At 45.2% G+C, this 17,238-nt stretch overlaps 1 protein-coding gene across 1 annotated transcript; it reads right to left on the reverse strand.

The window, feature by feature from the left end:
* Positions 1 to 5,790: 5,790 nt before the first annotated feature.
* Positions 5,791 to 16,016, reverse strand: LOC116827873 (5-hydroxytryptamine receptor 3A-like). Its single transcript, XM_075073641.1, has 9 exons — positions 15,971 to 16,016; positions 13,508 to 13,668; positions 13,094 to 13,138; positions 12,898 to 13,007; positions 12,225 to 12,394; positions 11,056 to 11,213; positions 9,077 to 9,284; positions 7,131 to 7,340; positions 5,791 to 6,053 (listed from the first exon to the last, which is right to left on the reverse strand). The coding sequence occupies exons 1-9, from the start codon at positions 16,014 to 16,016 to the stop codon at positions 5,791 to 5,793; spliced, it is 1,371 nt and encodes a 456-aa protein (XP_074929742.1).
* Positions 16,017 to 17,238: the final 1,222 nt, after the last annotated feature.

Genomic DNA, 17,238 nt, shown 5'->3' on the forward strand with positions numbered 1-17,238 from the left:
TGGTGCGGAGGGAAGATGGGAAAAAATACTTATTAGTAAAGGGATATCCCACTTGAAAAAAGGCCTACTGTGTGTTTGGAACATTAAAATATTGTAATTGTGAGGCTTGACCGATAGATGGCACACTATTTTGGGCTGTGCTTTGGTTAGTCATAGAGTTTAAGGCCAGAAGGGACCACCAAATCATCCAATCTGACCTCTCACGTATCACAGGCCACCAGCACCACCCAACCACTCACATCCTAAATCCAACATCGAAAATTAGACCAATGTCCTTCATCCTCCCTGGTGTTTATTCCCTCTCTCGTCTCCCTCAATTTCTTTATAGAAAGTAACCATATCCTCTCTCAGCCTTCTTTTTGCTAGATTAAACAAGCCAAGCTCTTCTAGTCTCCTGTCGTAAGATATGCATTCTATTCTCCTGATCATCCTAGTAACTCTTCTCTGCACCTAGTCCAGTTTGAATTCATGTTTCTTGAACAAAGGTGATCAGAACTGTACACAGTATTCCAGATGAGGGCTTGTACAATGGGATTAATACTTCCTCTCTCTCTAGTGCAAATGCCTTGCCTGATGTATCCTAGGATTGCATTTGCCTTTTTTGCAGCCACATCACATTGGTGGTTCATGCCTCCTTATCATCCTCCGTACCAACATACCTAGTTCTTTCTCCTCCTCTGTCATTTACAATTGATGAGCCCCCGGCTTATAGCAGAAATTCTTATTATTAGACCCTAAAAACCTTTACACTTTGTACTATTGAATTTCATTCCATTTCTTTTATTCCCATCTTCAAGATCATCCAGATCTTCCTGTACAATATTCAGATCCTCCTCTGTATTGATGATGCCTCCCAACTTTGTATCATCAGTAAATTTCATTAGCACACTCCTACTTTTTGTGCCAATGATATTAATAAAACTGTTGAATAAGATTGGTCCAAGGACTAATTCTTTAGAAACTCCTCTAGTAATCTCCCTCCAGTCTAATATTCACCTTTCAGCAAAACCTGTTGCCGTCTCTCCTTTTGTAGTTCCTCATTCACCTTACAATTCTTGTACTAAGCCCTATCTTATCTAATTTAACTAATAATTTCCCATGTTGTACTGTGTCAAATGCTTTACTGAAATCCAAGTATATCAGATCTACCACATTTCCCTTATCTAAAGAAATCAGTTATTTTCTCAAAGAAGGAAATCAGGTTAGTCTGGCACAATCTACCTTTGATAAACCCATGTTGCATTACACCCCCTTTTCTGTTTACCTCCATGAATTTAATTATTCTTTTCTTCATAATGTGTTCCAAAATCTTGCATACTACTGAAGTTAGACTAACAGGTGTGTAATTGCTGAGATCCCATTTTTTCCCCTTTTCTTAAATATAGGTATGATGTTAGCCATTCTTTGCTCATATGGTGGTACACCCAAATACATCGATATATTAAAAATCCTTGCTACTGGATTAGCAATCTCATGTGCCAGTTCTTTCAGTATTCTGAGATGGAAATTACCCATTCCCCCTGATCTGAGTATATTAAACTCTTAGAATTTACTTCCACCTCATGTAATAATTTCTATTATTATACATTCATTTTCATCAGCCATCCTGCCTTCATGCCTTTGTTCCATATTATCATCCTTACTGAAAATCAAATCAAAGTATTCATTTCATTTTGGGGCCATACCTAGATTATGTGCTGATCATATGCAGCTCTCCTTTCCAGCAGGCTCTCTTCACCCCAAAATCATGCTACAATATAGATCTTTACTCTGACAATTATAGTTCATAGTGAGTCCTCGATATGTTTCTCAATGTCTTGGTATTGGTTCTGTTACTTTGGCCAGAAGTCCCTCAGAGTTCAGACAATTGCTACTTATTTTGATGGGAGGTGCATAAAGTGCAAAAAACTAAGGGAAGTGTGGGAGTGATCATAAATAACCGACAGCTTAAGGAACAAGAAATGAACTGAGCATGCTCAGTATGCAGCGTCTATGGCTTAAAAATCCCAGTTGGCTAGTATTTCACATTTAGTTTCAGGGTTACATCTTTGCCAATTTCATATTCTGAAGGAATGCCTCATCCTTGTGCTACAGCGTGAGTGACAGTAACAAGTATTGCCCTGAATTAGCAAAACACTTATGCTCATATTTAATTTCAATCACATGCTTACATTCATTCCTGTTTAGCAAGACAAAGTGGCTGAAGTAATATCTTTAATTAGACCATTTTCTGTTGGTGAGAGAGAGAGAGAGAAGCAAAGCAGTTAAGCACATACTTAAATCAATGGGTCTTAAACACATGTTTAAAGTGTATTTAAGTCACATAGACTTCAGTCTTTAAGTTAAATAATTCTTTCAATGCTTTACTGAATACAAATGGACTTAAAGGTTTTGCTGTATTTGAGGCCTATATTGTTTGGTTCCTCTGACTGAGAATGAATTTTATAGCGAAATAGAGTGGGAAACTATTTAATCCCACATTTCTTTTGTGAAAATGCCACTGTGACTGGGTATACAAACCCCGCACCAGTAAGGAAGGAGTTCAGTAGCTGCTCTGGGCCCAAGCAGCCCAACCCTGCACACTTGCAAAGCATGCATATCTTGGAGGAGCTCAAAAGAAGAACAGTCCAGCTCAGGAGGGTAGCAGACAGTGGAGATAAACTGACTTGCACTGTGAGCTACTGAGAAGGAGCACCACAAGGGGCTTGTGCCTCCTGTGGCCAGGCTATAGTGATCTGACCTAGCCTACAAAAAATGGACCTGAGATGTAGAAGTGATCAGTAAGGTAGCAGTATAGGACCTCAAGGTGCAGGATTTAGCTACATATTATTGGGCCCTGGATCGGAGCTTGATGGAGAGGATGAGCCCAGGCTCCCCTACCAGACCCGAAGATGGACAATGACATAAGTCTATCCCTCGGTGGGGAACCTAACTGGGAGAAGATCCTGAAAGTACAAGGGTTATGGACCACAAGACCCCAGTCCAAGAAGGAATCTCTGAACTCTCACTGAATTCTGAAGCATTTCCTATTATCAGACTCTTTTTATATACCCCCAAAAGGGTGAACTTGAAAGTATGACCAGGCCAGAAGGCTGAGTCACTGAAAGGAGAGACCATGGTAAGGTGGAATTGTAGTAAGAAAGGGGAATGCTCTGGAGGAAGATAACCTGCCACCCCCAACCTGACCCCTGGGTGACACTGGCAGTGAGTGTTCCCCTTCACAACCACAACACTACTTTGCATTTACAATTTACATCACTTCCAATGATCATAATCCATGTTAAAAACCTTTAATTAGATAAGTATCATTAGTGCCTTTACTACAGATGGGGATTTGGAGGGATTTGAATGGTGTGAAACCCTTAGCTCTAAAGTCACTTAGCCACACTTGAAAATTTTACTCTAGGTGCTTTGCCCAACAACATGCAACAATTCAGACAAAGACCATAGGGAATAGAACCCGTGGGACTTAGCTCCAGGCCCCTCCTCACTCTGTTCATGGAATCACATGTCCTCTCTTTTTAAAGCTGTCATTGGTTTTATGGAAATTGGAGCAGAGAGGTCAATGGAACATAAAACTCAAAAGGTATTGTACAGGGCTTCACCTCCCCCACTGGTTGGGCGAATAGATGGGTGTGGTTTGAGAGAGGCTGGGGAATGCAAAGGGTAACAAAGCGTTCATTTGGGGTGGAGCTTCCAAGTGTCTCGAGGGGACACTGCCTGCATTAAAATGTTTATTGGATTTTTGATAATATGATCTCATCTCATTTATTTGGGATCCTGTGTTGCTCCATTGATGTGAGGATGGGGTGGCGATGAAATGACCCCCTACGCAGGCCAATAGAAGCAGAGTATACTGGTGTTTACTGTAGCAGATTAATTGATACAGGGTCATCTGTGACTATCATTTAGCCTGCAGTTTTGGACAAATGGGGATACTTCCTGAAGAAAAAGATTGAGCCCATCCAGTTGGCAGTGGAAGAATGAAATGGGGGGAGGTTGCCTGCGTATTTGGACAGGCCTTGCTGAAAACTAGAATTGGAGAGATGAAGGTGGCCCAGGAAAGGTGGATAGCTGCAGATCAGGTTTGGACTGTCTGAAACTTTAACAGTCTCTTTGCAGGTCTAGTTGGGTATCTGACTGTTGGAACTGAGGGTCACCTATTTCAAGTGGGTTTAATACAATTGGGAAGGAGGGTAGGTGTTATCCAGGAACAGAGGCCCTGGGGGTTCTGACAGGTGTGTTAGAGGAGTACATCAGTGCAGGAGCCCGACTGACATAAAGTCAGAGGGTGATTTTATGGCAGTTGGTGTGAAATTATAGGGAGTATTCTCCAAGGGGTCAGATGATTTGGGTCAAACCATCCTAATTAAGCATGAGATCAATATAGATAATGCCTGGCCTATTAGGGAAGACGCACATCACTTGCCTCTGGTCCACCAAGAGGAAACTGAATGGAAGATTCATGAGATGGCGACTGCAGGAATTACTGAACCATCCACAAAAAACAACAAGGAGTCTGGTGGCACCTTAAAGACTAACAGATTTATTTGGGCATAAGCTTTCATGGGTAAAAAACCCACTTCTTCAGATAAAAGTGAAGTTTTTTACCCACAAAAGCTTATGCCCAAATAAATCTGTTAGTATTTAAGGTGCCACTGGACTCCTTGTTTTTTTTGTGGGTACAGGCTAACATAGCTACCCCCTGATGCTTGAACCATCCAGAAGTCCTTGACTATCTATCCCCCATGGCACTGGTGGGCAAGAAAGACAGCACAACACAGATCTGTGTCGATTACCCACATTTGAATGAGGTGATTCACCAGGACTCAGATCCTATGCCCCACACTGACAATATGCTGGAGACGTGAACAGAATCCAAATGGTTCTCTTCACTGGACCAACAGAGTGGGTGCTGGCAAGGTGAGGGGGGAAAGTCATCCCATGTGAAGACCACCTTTACCAAGGGACAGGGCTTGTGGGAGTTCAGTGTCATGCTGTTTGGATGACATAATGCACCAACTACATTTGTTAATGGAGCAGGCCTTGGGCAACCCACCACTTTTCAGGTGTCCGTGTACTCAGACAACATGCTGATCTGAACAGGAACTCTTGTACAGCACTGGAATAGGCAGGTAATGGATTAGAGCAGTTTCCAGGAGTAAACCTAAAGCTCAGCCCTGCAATGTGCAAACTGTTCTAAAGGGAAACGCTTTCTGGGACATGTGGTTAGTGAGGAATGGATCTCCACTGACCCAGGGAAAACTGCCTGCTGTGGACAGAACCCCAGCATATCCACTAGCTTCAAGGGTTCCTGGGGCTTGTCCCCTACTACCAGAGGTTTCCTGGAACTTTGCTGGGATAGCTGCCCCATTGCATAGACCAACAGAGAAGAAGTCACCATTCCTGTGGAGAGCCAGGCTGAACTAGGCATTCCAAGAGCTGAAGTTGGCTTTGATTGCTGTGCCAGTGTTGGGATATCCTCTGCCAGGTTACTTATTTGTGTTGGGTAGTAACTCAAGCTAGACTGGAACAGAAGCTGTGTTTTCCCAGGTGCACAACAGACAAGGGGAGGTTGTTGTGACCTGTTATAGTAAGACCCTCTAGAAACCGGAATGGAAACCTGTGAGAGTGACTCACAGGTAGCTCTGGGCAATAATCAGAGCTATTGAGCTATCACCATTCTGTTTACAAGTTCATCTCAGATTTGCTTATCTACTTTGGATTTATAGACACATCATAGAAAAAGAAGCGCCTTTCTCAAATTACAAGTATGGCCTGTTAAACAGCTTAGAAAGCCCAAACTACCACAACTGTTATCAAAATAATGAACACTGTTAGAAGGTAGCAAATCAGGATGAATATGTCAAGGACAAATGCCACCATATTCCATTCTGATTTGGCCGCCTCTTCTCTCTTACTCATGATCATGTGACGACGGATCATTAAGAGCTCCAGGAGCACCTTCTTCAGCAGTTTAATTTCCGCACTGTCATGTTCTTTTTGTAAGCATCTGGTTTGTATGTCTGCTGCTTCTCCCACCACAGAAGTAGCTACAATCACAACCAGAAAAATAATTTTTATGTTAAGGTGTTGATGTGGGGGGACAATTATTTCCAATATATTAGAGATGGTTTGGGAAATGTTGATTCTCTTAGAATGATAGAATATCAGGGTTGGAAGGGACCTCAGGAGGTCATCTAATCCAACCCCCTGCTCAAAACAGGCCCAATTCCCAACGAAATCATCCCAGCCAGGGCTTTGTCAAGCCTGACCTTAAAAACCTCTAAGGAAGGAGATTCCACCACCTCCCTAGGTAACCCATTCCAGTGCTTCACCACTCTCCTAGTGAAAATTTTTTCTTAATATCCAACCTAAACCTCCCCCACTGCAACTTGAGACCATTACTCCTTATTCTGTCACCAGGTACCACTGAGAACAGTCTAGATCCATCCTCTTTGGAACCCCCTTTAAGGTAGTTGAAAGCAGCTATCAAATCCCTCCTCATTCTTCCAAAGAAGAGTGGTTCAATGACTTGCCCTCAGCAGGACAGTGGCAGAGTAAGGAATGGGCCCCTTCCCCAGCCCAGGCCTGTGTTCTAACCATTAGTCTGCACAGCCACCAGTTGTTTTTGATGAACAAAATCAACTAATCAATTAATAACCTGCACTGATGCAATGGGTTACTGGTGAATGAAATCAGCCTCCTATTTCAGAGCCTGCCTACTGAAGTGAGTTCACTCATTTCATGCGAGTCACTTCCTACCTGGATCTCACTGTTTCTTTTCTATACAAAATCAGCAAGAGCACACCAGATGGGATCTCTGGGCATGTTCTTTGTGAAAATAACATACTGTTGCTAAAACCAATTTTGGTTGTTTAATGTGCTAGATTCTGCTGCCATCTAGGGGTTGGGAGAATTGATCCTAGTAATGAGGGAAAGTAATGAGTAGCCCCCCAGGGCAGGAAACACACATTTCCCTCATTCAGAAAACATTATCTACAACTAGCTGAAGTCCACGGTCATCCTGGGAGGGGGAGGGTCCTGGTCAGTGGCTGAGCTGCACAAAGGAGCCTAAGGGAGTTAGGTGCCCAGCTTGGCCTTGCTGTTGGATTAACACCAGTGGATACCTTTCTTTGTGTTCCTGACTCCTGCAGCATTGTTTTCACTAACTTCTGCTGTGTCAATGCGAAGTATGAAAGCCAAATGCTTCAGTACCCAGATCTTCAGCCACTGGGGCACATCCAGTCGCACTGCTGAGAGATGCAGCATGTAGGAGATAAAGATGGAATCGACAATGCTGATTACCATGATCACCAGGCACACGGCACAGAAAACACCTGGAAATAATTGCAATAGAATAAGCTCATCTCCTTGATCATGAATGTCACCTACCCACAATGGCCCAGATCCACACAGGCACTTAAGTGCCAAAGTCCCAGCATTGGCGCCGTTGTGATTCACAAAACTCCCACCAAAGCCTGTAGGTGCCTAATCCACTCGGCACTTACGTTTTCAGGATAAAAGTTCCCTAATCACCTATGGTTCTGCCTCTGAGCTTGTGCACTGCTGCCTCCCTCTAGGCATCCAGATGCCTATCTCCCAGCAAAGCCCCAGAGCGATCCATGAACCAGTTAAAGACGGGTGGTCCTCTGCCTAACATGCATGTGGGGCCTGATACAGTAGGTGTGGTCAGAGAGTGCATACCAGATCAGGTCCTATTTAAAATCCAAGGGGAGGGGGAGAAGAGGAGCAGCCCACCTTATCACTTTTATCGCCTGGGATGTGGAAAACTCAGATTCAGTCCCCCACCTTTTTAAGGAGGAGAAAAAATCTGAACAGTGGGGTCTCTCACCTCTTAGAGTGCGCTAATCACTGAGCTATGGAGTCACTTACTCTCTGTCTTTCTAGCCCAGTGACTGTTTAAGTACGTATGCACAGAGAGAGAGAGAGAATGTGGGGGGGGGATGACTCTGTAGTCCAAGGTAAGGCACCACTTGGGAGATGGGAGAGCCCAGGTCCAGGCCCCTGCTCCAATCATGCCGTCATTATTTAATAACTTAGCCACTGTGGAGCAGCTGCAGCAGAGAGATGGCAAGCATCCCACCTCAGAATATCCCATAGCTAAGTGGTTAGAGCATACTCCTGTGAGTTGAGACCTCTGTTCAAATCCTCTCTCCACCTTTGGCAAAGGGGGAGGATTGGAACCTGGGTCTCCCACATCCCAAGTGAGTGCATTACCACTGGGCAAAAAGTTGTAATGTTCATCAACCTCACCTCCTCTGTCTCTGACCGCTTTGTGTGGCACAAGGCAGGTGCCTAACTCATTCCTGCAAGAAACTCCTTAGGTGCCTAAGCTGTCTGGCTCCAGGAAGCTGCTTCCTGGGTGTGGATGGCTATGCAGAGCTAGGCACCTAAAACTGGGCTGCAGGAAGGTGCTGATCTCTGAGAGAGGAGTGGGGCTTAGCACACACTCCTGTCAGCATGATCTCCCATTGGCTGGCTCAGGAGGCTCCACATCTAGTGTGCTGGCTTTTGAGAAATGCACTCTTAGGTGCCTATCGCTCCCCATTCACTGCATCAGGAGCCTCACCTGTGTGGACCGTAGTGCTGTTCCGGTGATTTTTCTAGGCACCTGAAGGTTAGGCCCTGTGATGCTCAGTGTTGCAACCTCCCTTCTTGGATCCCACCCAATGTATCTTTGTATTTTAGCATTTTATATAGTGGCCATCAAAAGATCTGAATGGTAAACTAGATCTGCACTGCCAGATCCCTAGGGGACTTTGTGAATTCTTTTGTGGGGGCCAGTTGATAGGACACTGGACTGGGATTCCAGAACCCTGAATTCAAATCCTGTCTTTGGCACCAAGCTACTGTGTGACCTGGGGCAAATCATGTCTCTGCTCTGTGCCCCCCCCTCCCTCTTTGCCTGGCTTGAGATTGTAAACTTCGGGGTCAGGGGCTGTTTCTTACAATGTGTTTGTACAGTTGCATAATCTAATGGGGGCCTGAGCTCCGTTGGCGGCTTTACGTGCTGTTTCAGTATAAAAACCACAATAGACTGTGCAGCTCTTACCCAAGATTGGCGTGTCTTCTGAATTGGGAAGCAAATCGTTCAATATCAGCAAGAGCACAGAGAATCCTAGAACAACTGTTATTTTAAACCCCAGCCGCTCGCCTCCTTCCATCGGTATGAACATGCTGGCAACATCCACAAGCACCAGGAAACTGGCAGGGACTATGAGATTGATGACATATAGGATTGGTACCCTCCGTATGGTTATCTGTTAAAGAGCAACACTTGTGAACAGTGCACTAAAACGTTCCACCTCACTATTCTAACGGAAAGATGGACACAGTCTACCTGACTGGGACTTTGCTTGGGTTTCTCGCTTTTTTGTTGTTATTTATTTATATAGCCCCAGAAATGTACCTTTTTTACCTTGTGCTTTAGAAGGCGAATAAGGCAGGATTCCTGCCCTGGAGAATGTATTATCTAATAGACAAAAACAAACCACAAAGGAACAGTTCAGCACAAGAAGCTGTGGAGATAATGTTGTGAGGACATCGGTTTCAGAAGGATTCCTGGGCAAAGTGAGTATAAAGAAGTGTCTGAAGGAGAAGAGACGGGAAGAAAGGAGGTGCAATGTTATTCCCAGAGTGAGGCGCAGCAACCCAGTAGGTCCAAAGCTGAGAGCAGAAGCAGGTGATGCAGTAAGCAAAAAGGGAGGAAGACTATACCGCAGTGAAAGCAGAGATGTAGGTTAAACCAGAGGGAGACAATAATACGAGGCCTTGAAGGAAAGAGTGAGTAGCTCAAACTTGATGCAGTGAAAGACAGGCAGTCAGTTAAGGGGAACCAATGATCATTGCTGTGACTGGAGAAGTGAAAGAGGCTGGAAATTTCAAGCAGAGACTGGAGATGGTGAGGCAAGAGGTGGAAGGCCAGGGATTAGGTGCCTGGAACAGTCAAGATCAGGGGTTGGCAAACTACAGCCTGTGAGCCATTTTAAGCCAGCTCGCAAGCTCCCTCTGGGGATCCAGGTTGGGGGCCACATCACGCGGCTCGGCCCCGCTCCAGCACAACATGGTCCCTCTTTGAGGGTCAGGGGCTGCTCCATGCATAGGAGCCAAAGAAGGGACATGCCACTGCTTCCGGGAGCTGCTTGAGGTAAGCACTGCACGGAGCCTGCACCCCTGAGCCTCTCCCCATGTCCCAACCCTCTGCCCCAGCCCTGATTCCCCTATGGCTCTCCAAACCCCTTGATCCCAGCACGGAGCACTCTCTTGCACCCCAAACCTCTCATCCCCAGAGCCTGCACTCCCAGACAGAACCTGCTCCCCTTCCTGCAACCCTGCCCCAGCCCTGATCCCTCTCCTGCCCTCTGAACCCGTCGGTCCCAACCTAGAGCACCCTCCTACCTCCCAAACTCCTCAGCCCCACCCCAGAGCCCGCACCCCCCAACCAGAGGCCGCACCCCCTTCCGCACCCGAACCCCAATTTTGAGAGCATTCATGGCCCGCCATACAATTTCTATTCCTCGATGGGCACGCAGGCCAAAAAGTTTGCCCACCCCCTGGTCAAGATGAAGGATGATCAAGGTTGGACAAGGGATTTGGCAAAAATATTTCTTGGGTGACAAGTTTGAAAAAACTTTATTTATAAAATTGTATGTATCATCATGGTGGGTCTTTAAGGCCAAACAGTCCTATTCTTGCATCAAGTCAACAAGTTATAAAAAAAATCTATTGCATTAAGATGTTTTCTAACATCAACGAGCCAAGAAAGGAAATACAACATGATATAAGGAAATCTGTGTAGTTTCCTTTTGACAGCTTTGTGTTCCAAAGTGATTGTGATACACAGATTTCCCCTAGCTCCTCCTTCTATAAGAAGAAAGTCAAGTGGAAAGGCTAGATTAGGAGTAGGATGGATTTTGAGTAGTCTAGTGCTGGATAGACAACAGTTGTGCTAACTGGATTATTAAATATATTATAATCCGGGATCAAATCCCCTAGCTATAAAGGTGCAGTGTGTATTGTTTCCAGTCCCACCTGATATGTGACTTGACTCCATTCTTTCTCCTCAATGGATATGTTATTGCTCAGAACATCCACTTTCCCAAGGAGCCATTCGCTTTTTGCATAATTCTCCTGAGAAGCTTGTGTAACTGCAGAGGAGTTGGACTTTGGCACCACCACTATGTCCTGAACTGTTTTAAGTTAGAAAGGAGAATGATACAGGTTAATCCATTCCCAGGGAATATGATTCATTTCCTCTTTGATGCATTTGGAAGGGCTTCTTCCAATGACAAAAACCATTACAGGCATGTGCTCAGTGATCACTAGGTATGTGAGTTACAATCTCATTGCGCATTCCTGCAGGGATATTCCACAGGGATCGTGATGGGCAGGTGTCCAAGATGGCATGTTCAGTCAATGAGTGGAGGGCTTGATCACCCAGCAGTCACTCCTCAAATAGTCTTAGAGCATTGGCACCATTCTGCTCTCTCACAGTCAGCATGGCATTGCAAGATTAATGGGCAGATCGGGCCAGAGTCACAGGGCTGTGCTGGACAGGGAGGAGCAGCACTGCCGGGGGGAGCTCCAGTTGGGATCCCAGAGTTCCTCAGGATGAAGGAGATGTTGGAACACTTAGGACAGTACAATACAATGGTTCCAGAGTCTGCGTGTTGGTGGGGAGGGGAATGGCTCCTCCACTCCATCTTTGAGGGCCCTTCACCCTTGGAGCGTGCCAGGAAGGAGAAGTCCTATGCTTTCTTCAGTGTGGCATGCAGTTGTGCCCGGCACTCACACAGGAGCCCATTGCACATTTTCCCACACACACATTCATGCAAGGATCAGACACCATCTGGTCCTAAACCATTAGCAGAAGAATGAGAAGGTGGCAATTAAGTAGCTGAGCGAGACTGAAAGCTGACTCATGCAGAACATTTTATCAGGCTGCATGTATATCTCAATGGATGCCCCACGCCTACTGAATCAGCCCAACATTAATTCTGGGTTGGTTGGGAGGGGACTGAAGAAAGTCCTCACCCCTTTTAGGAATTGTCTACAACTTCTTCAGGGAGCTATCTATAAGTGCCCTATGGACAGTCAGATTTCTGCTAAATAGTCTCCAAGGGTGACAGCTTTGTTCATCAGCCCTTCCCATATTATTGATGCTAAATGGAGCCCCCACCATCTTGCACCAACCCACGTACATGTATGCACATAGGGACCAAAGGTCAGATTGCACTTCTGGGTGTCAAATGGAAACTTGTAGATATCCAAGCTGCAAGTGCTCACTATCCTGACTGGTTTCCATTGGTCGATGGTGCCATCACTGGAGAGGGACATGAAAGGAACTGTGGGGGATTGAGGATCTTCAGTCCTAAAGAAGGAAAAAAATGCATTGGAAATATCAACATTGGCTCCTTGAAGAACTCAGAGGTCTTTGCCAATGCACTGCCAATGGAGACAGAGAGGTAGAAAGGAATAGATCATTGGGCTTCTAGACTGTTAACACAGCCTTTGGTCCATGCATATGTAATAATGATGGGTGTTTAGACACTTCCTTGATTCATATCAAATAATCAATTTTGCAGCCTAAAATGATAGCAACTAGCAACTGATGGAAGAGGGGAAAGGATGAATGTGTTGTGTTCTGTTAAATAATGCCCTGCAGTAAGTTGCAGTATGTAATACTGGTTGAGAAGAGCAATGCCATGCAGTTTATTTTTGTGTGGTTTTATTCATACAAAAGCTGACAAGAGTCCCAGTAAATTACTGCATGTTACTCACACATGTTATTCACCAGCCATTCATACCCTCATCCCCAATTTTGACAGTGAAAGAAAGGAGACCCCTCTCCTCAACTGAATACTGAGAATTTACATTTCAGAGACAAAGAGGTCAGGCTTCCATACAGAGTCCACAGGGATGGAGATCTTAGAGATTCCACAGAAGCTTTGGGGATCCCAAGTGAGGAACTGATTTTTCCAGCTCTGAAAAAAAAAAGGATTGTTAGGGGAAGATTGACATTTAGTGAGTGTGATAAAGTGACACAGTAAGTTAAGAACATGATCCTCACCATCTGGAATTTCACTAGAGACGTAAGGATTTGTAACTTCTCATCCTAGAGGAAGAGAAAGAAATGAGTTCATATCTATTTGTGTCTTTAATAAAGATGCAGAAAATTTCCTGCATGGGTAATGACTGCTAGATACAGGCTAGTGAGACCTGGAAGGAAGTTGAGATATCAGCAGCTAATGGGAGCAGCTGAGTGGTGTTAGAGAAAGTTATGAGTGTTCACACCCAATTACAGGCTGGCGAAAAGAAGGAAGAAGGATCTGTTGCGAGAGAAATTAAGGCCACTTCTGCACTTGGGAATAGCACTGGTGTTTTATCAGTGGCCAACAAGCAGTGTAGCTGCATCATTGGAGGTCCCTGAGTTGAGACAAGAAGATGCAAGAATTTTCACCCATGCACTGGTAGAGTCCCTCACCAAGTCCAGGGTGGCGTGTAAGGTGATATCAATTCTGACGATGGAGGGCTCTCTCCAGTCAGTCACTGGGCGCACGCTCATCAGGCGAGGATTAGCATCTGCAATACTCAGGTTGTTCATCACATCCCAATAACTGCAGGTCTCCTGGCTGTCTGTCAGACCTGTTCCCAGAGAAACAGAGAGGGGCCTTTCAGTGCTACTGGTGAGGGTGGCTGGGCTCTCATCCTGGAGCTCTCAAATGGACTGCATGCATCTAGTTCTAGGACTAGGTCTTCTCTTATTGTTTTAGAAGTTGTGGGTAAATTTAGTGTTGTTGATGGTCCTGATTTGAGACCCTTGAAAACGAACACCCTCTCCCTGTGCATAGGCCAGGTAATGTACAATGCAGCTCAGGGAGCAGTAGAGCAAACACCATCATATCTCCCCTGCAGTGGGACTCAGCCTCAGCTCCTGAGAGGGTGTGAGGATAATTCACTCCACATTCTCAACTCCATGCTTGGCCTCTCTGCTTAGTCTGTGAAGAAGGGTACTAACTTGCACCAGCTGTGATGGGGAGTTTTGTGGCTAAGACACTTGCCCCAGGAGGAACCTATATTCATAGTTTGCACTTATATGGCATTTCCATCTTCAAATCACTTTGCCACCACTAACTGCTGCAATAAATCCTTGCAGCTCCCCTGGACTGAGATCACCAGCTCATTTCATATAAGGCACCCAACAGCCTTCAGCCCTAGAGCATTCTGTATTACCAGCAAAATGGGCAATCAAATGGATGCACTTGCAAAATACCCCTTGAAAGAAGCATAATTATAATTATTTACAACACTTGGATCATTCTTAACCCTGCAAAATCTTCATCCTAGCCTTATTCTCCAAAGGTAAGATATCCCCCTGCTTTACCTATTTGTGTACATATGTATTAATATTTCTTGTATATGGGGCTACAATGGATCAAACAAGAAAAACAGCAATTGTATTTCCTGAAGAATGCTAGTCATTAGGTAGCCTGTGTGACGGGGTGTACCAAGCCCTTTGAGGGCCCCTGCTGGAGGCCTGGTGGTCCTATTGCACCCCACCCCAGGAAAGGAGCATTGAAGGTGGGTCCTCCAGGTCTGCCGAGAAAGTCTGCAGTTAAGTGGCCACTCGGAGTGCAGCAGGCTCAGTTAAAAGGAGCTGCAGAGCTTGAGTACGTGAGTTGCTGGCTGGAACCAGAAGGGTGAGGAAGGGCTGGAAAACAAGAGAAACTCTCCAGGCAAGGAGACCTGGGAGAGACCCTGATCAACCAGGGATTAGACAGAGAGAAGCCAAGGTGTGTAGCCCTAAGGTAACTGGTGAAGTGATGGAACTGAGTGGGAAGCAGGCCAGGGAGAATAGCAGCAGCAACTATTAAGGGAAGCAGTACGTGGCTGCTGTTATAGGGTTCCTGGGTTGGGACCTGGAGTAGTGAGTGGGCTGAGTTCCCCTACTGGCCATGGAGAAGTGATTTAAGTCCCAAAAGGGGACAAGACTCTGCTGAAAGCCTGAGAAAGGGGCTGGGGTTTAAACAGGCCCAGAATTGGGGCCAAAGACCCTGTTGAGGGCCAACCATATGTTGAACTTTGTTTCCCCAGAAGGGGTCATCCAGTCACCTATTAACCAGGTGACTTAGATGGAGGGCTGAGCCAATGAAGTCCCACCCAGCAAGGGCAACAGCCAACAGTGGGCACTGGGAACAAAGAAGAGTGCAGGTTTGCATCCAGCTGACAAGTGGCGCTCATGGAAGTGACTATCCTCCATCACAGGCTCCAATCAGAACTTGACAGAAAATAATATTGTAAATAACAGAACAATCTAACCCTTGATCTCCCTCCTAATCAACCTAAGGTTGTGTTTTATCTGCATTCATGAATCAATAGTGGTTAATGTGAAATTTTCATTCATTGTTTGAAACGGGATGCAAATGCTTTGCTCTGTTTGGATGTCCACAAGCTTTGTGGAGCTGTGCTTTGTAGCTGTGTTTTGAGTTTGAGCCATGTTCAGTAGAACAAGCCACAAGATGGAAGTCAAGGCTCCCTACCAAACATCAACCCATAAAAAAACACTTCCCACAATGGCCACTATTCTACTTCTGACATTGATCCAAACTAAACAGGTTCACAAAGAAAGCGTAACAAAACGTGTCAACTTCAAGCTAAGTTTCATTTCACCGAACCATTTAAGCAAACGCAACAGGAACAAACAAATGCAAACCAGATTCAAGAAAAATTATCCCAGACCTGTTTTGAACTGGGCTGACACTTCTGACATAATCCCCTTCTGGAGAAGGGCTGCCCCTGTCTATATCAAAATGTACGCCTTTCCCTCTGACTGTTTTCATACATGTATGATAACAGGACCATGAAAAGAGATAGACAGGCCTTTACTCAGTCTGGTTTCTAAGGCTTTGTGCTCAATTTCAAATGAAGGTTTAAGTCCAAGACTTACCTAATGCCACGTAATTGACCAGTATAAATATAAGCCATCTTGTCATAGTTGTTGCATGAACTGTAGGCACTAAGTGCCTGATCAGCTCCTGTACTGATCTAACACTGGATTTTTCTTTGCTGTCTTCCTCAGACCTGTCTACTTAAAGGGAGTGGCAGGTTTCCGTTAAGTCCCCATCACACAGGAAAGGAACAGAACAATATCACCAGAGTTGTTCAACCTGTTCCCAGCCCTCAGGGCAGACTTCGCCCCAACTTGACATTATATACTTTATACCATGAGGGCTCAACCCTCCCTGTGGTATGCAAGGGTGGGAAGAAGCATCCAGTAGGCACAATGCCTCCTGGACTCTTAGAGAGTTCAAGTCAGCAGGTCCCAGTGGCAATTTGCCAGTTTAGGGAGGTGGAAGATGGACTGTAGCAAGGACATTGGGATTAACATCACTGGGTGTAAAGAACAGTTCTATGGGATCTGTAATTGCCATGACTTGCTCTCTTTGACCATGACTGACATCTGAGCCAAAGGATAGCAGCGTCCCCAACACCAAGCTGCTCCAGTACCGGTTCACAAGGAAAAAGGCCATGTGCTGAATCACCAAGTCCATTTTCTGCAGCTACTAGGTTTTCCCAGGAGGTCTTCCATCCAAATAATGACCAGGCCTAACCTACATTAGCATGTAGGGGGTGTATAGCTTCAAGACAAAACCCCACAGGCTTAAAACTATTCCTGTCTCTCAATCTGTTGTCATCTCACCTGAGGCACAGTGGAATGGACATTATATCTTGATCTGTGGAATTAGTCAGATGCCTATGTTCCCTGGGTGGACTGTTATTTTTTTGAGTTAGTTACTATGAGATCATATTGTCTTATGGGCTGCATTAAGCTCTCTTTGTACATTATTAAATTGCTATCCTGCTGAAATTGCACAGGGTGGTTTCCCTATTAACATTATCACATGCACAGAGGTTGGTACTATCACTTGTTGTTTTCCTGTCCAGCTTTAACTTCATATGCTCTTGCACTCAAGAGGAGTCATGATGTCATCATTACTGTCTGACATGGAATCCCCCTCTTGTGCATGTCTGCAGCAGTCTTTCTGAGATCTTCCACTGCTCTTGCACACATGGCTAAAATGGTTCAACTTTTCACATTCCTTGCAATGCTGTCCTAATGTGGGGCGCATCTCCTTTACCTGCTCAAGCTATCTCCCACAATAAATTCATCTCACTTTGAATATGGAGCTGGCTGGGAGCACACTCAACATTAAT

The sequence above is a fragment of the Chelonoidis abingdonii genome, chromosome 19 (assembly GCF_003597395.2).
Source record: "Chelonoidis abingdonii isolate Lonesome George chromosome 19, CheloAbing_2.0, whole genome shotgun sequence".
In the NCBI taxonomy this organism is placed as follows: domain Eukaryota; kingdom Metazoa; phylum Chordata; order Testudines; family Testudinidae; genus Chelonoidis; species Chelonoidis abingdonii.

What these genes read in the sequence shown, in the direction of transcription:
- LOC116827873 (XM_075073641.1), bottom strand. Translation starts at nt 16,016, where the DNA reads ATGACAAGATGGCTTATATTTATACTGGTCAATTACGTGGCATTAG. An exon ending in GGTCAATTACGTGGCATTAG is followed by an intron (nt 13,669 to 15,970) that starts GTAAGTCTTGGA and finishes CTCTGGGAACAG; the next exon opens with GTCTGACAGACAGCCAGGAG. An exon ending in TGGTCCCTATGTGCATACAT is followed by an intron (nt 11,214 to 12,224) that starts GTACGTGGGTTG and finishes AACTTAAAACAG; the next exon opens with TTCAGGACATAGTGGTGGTG.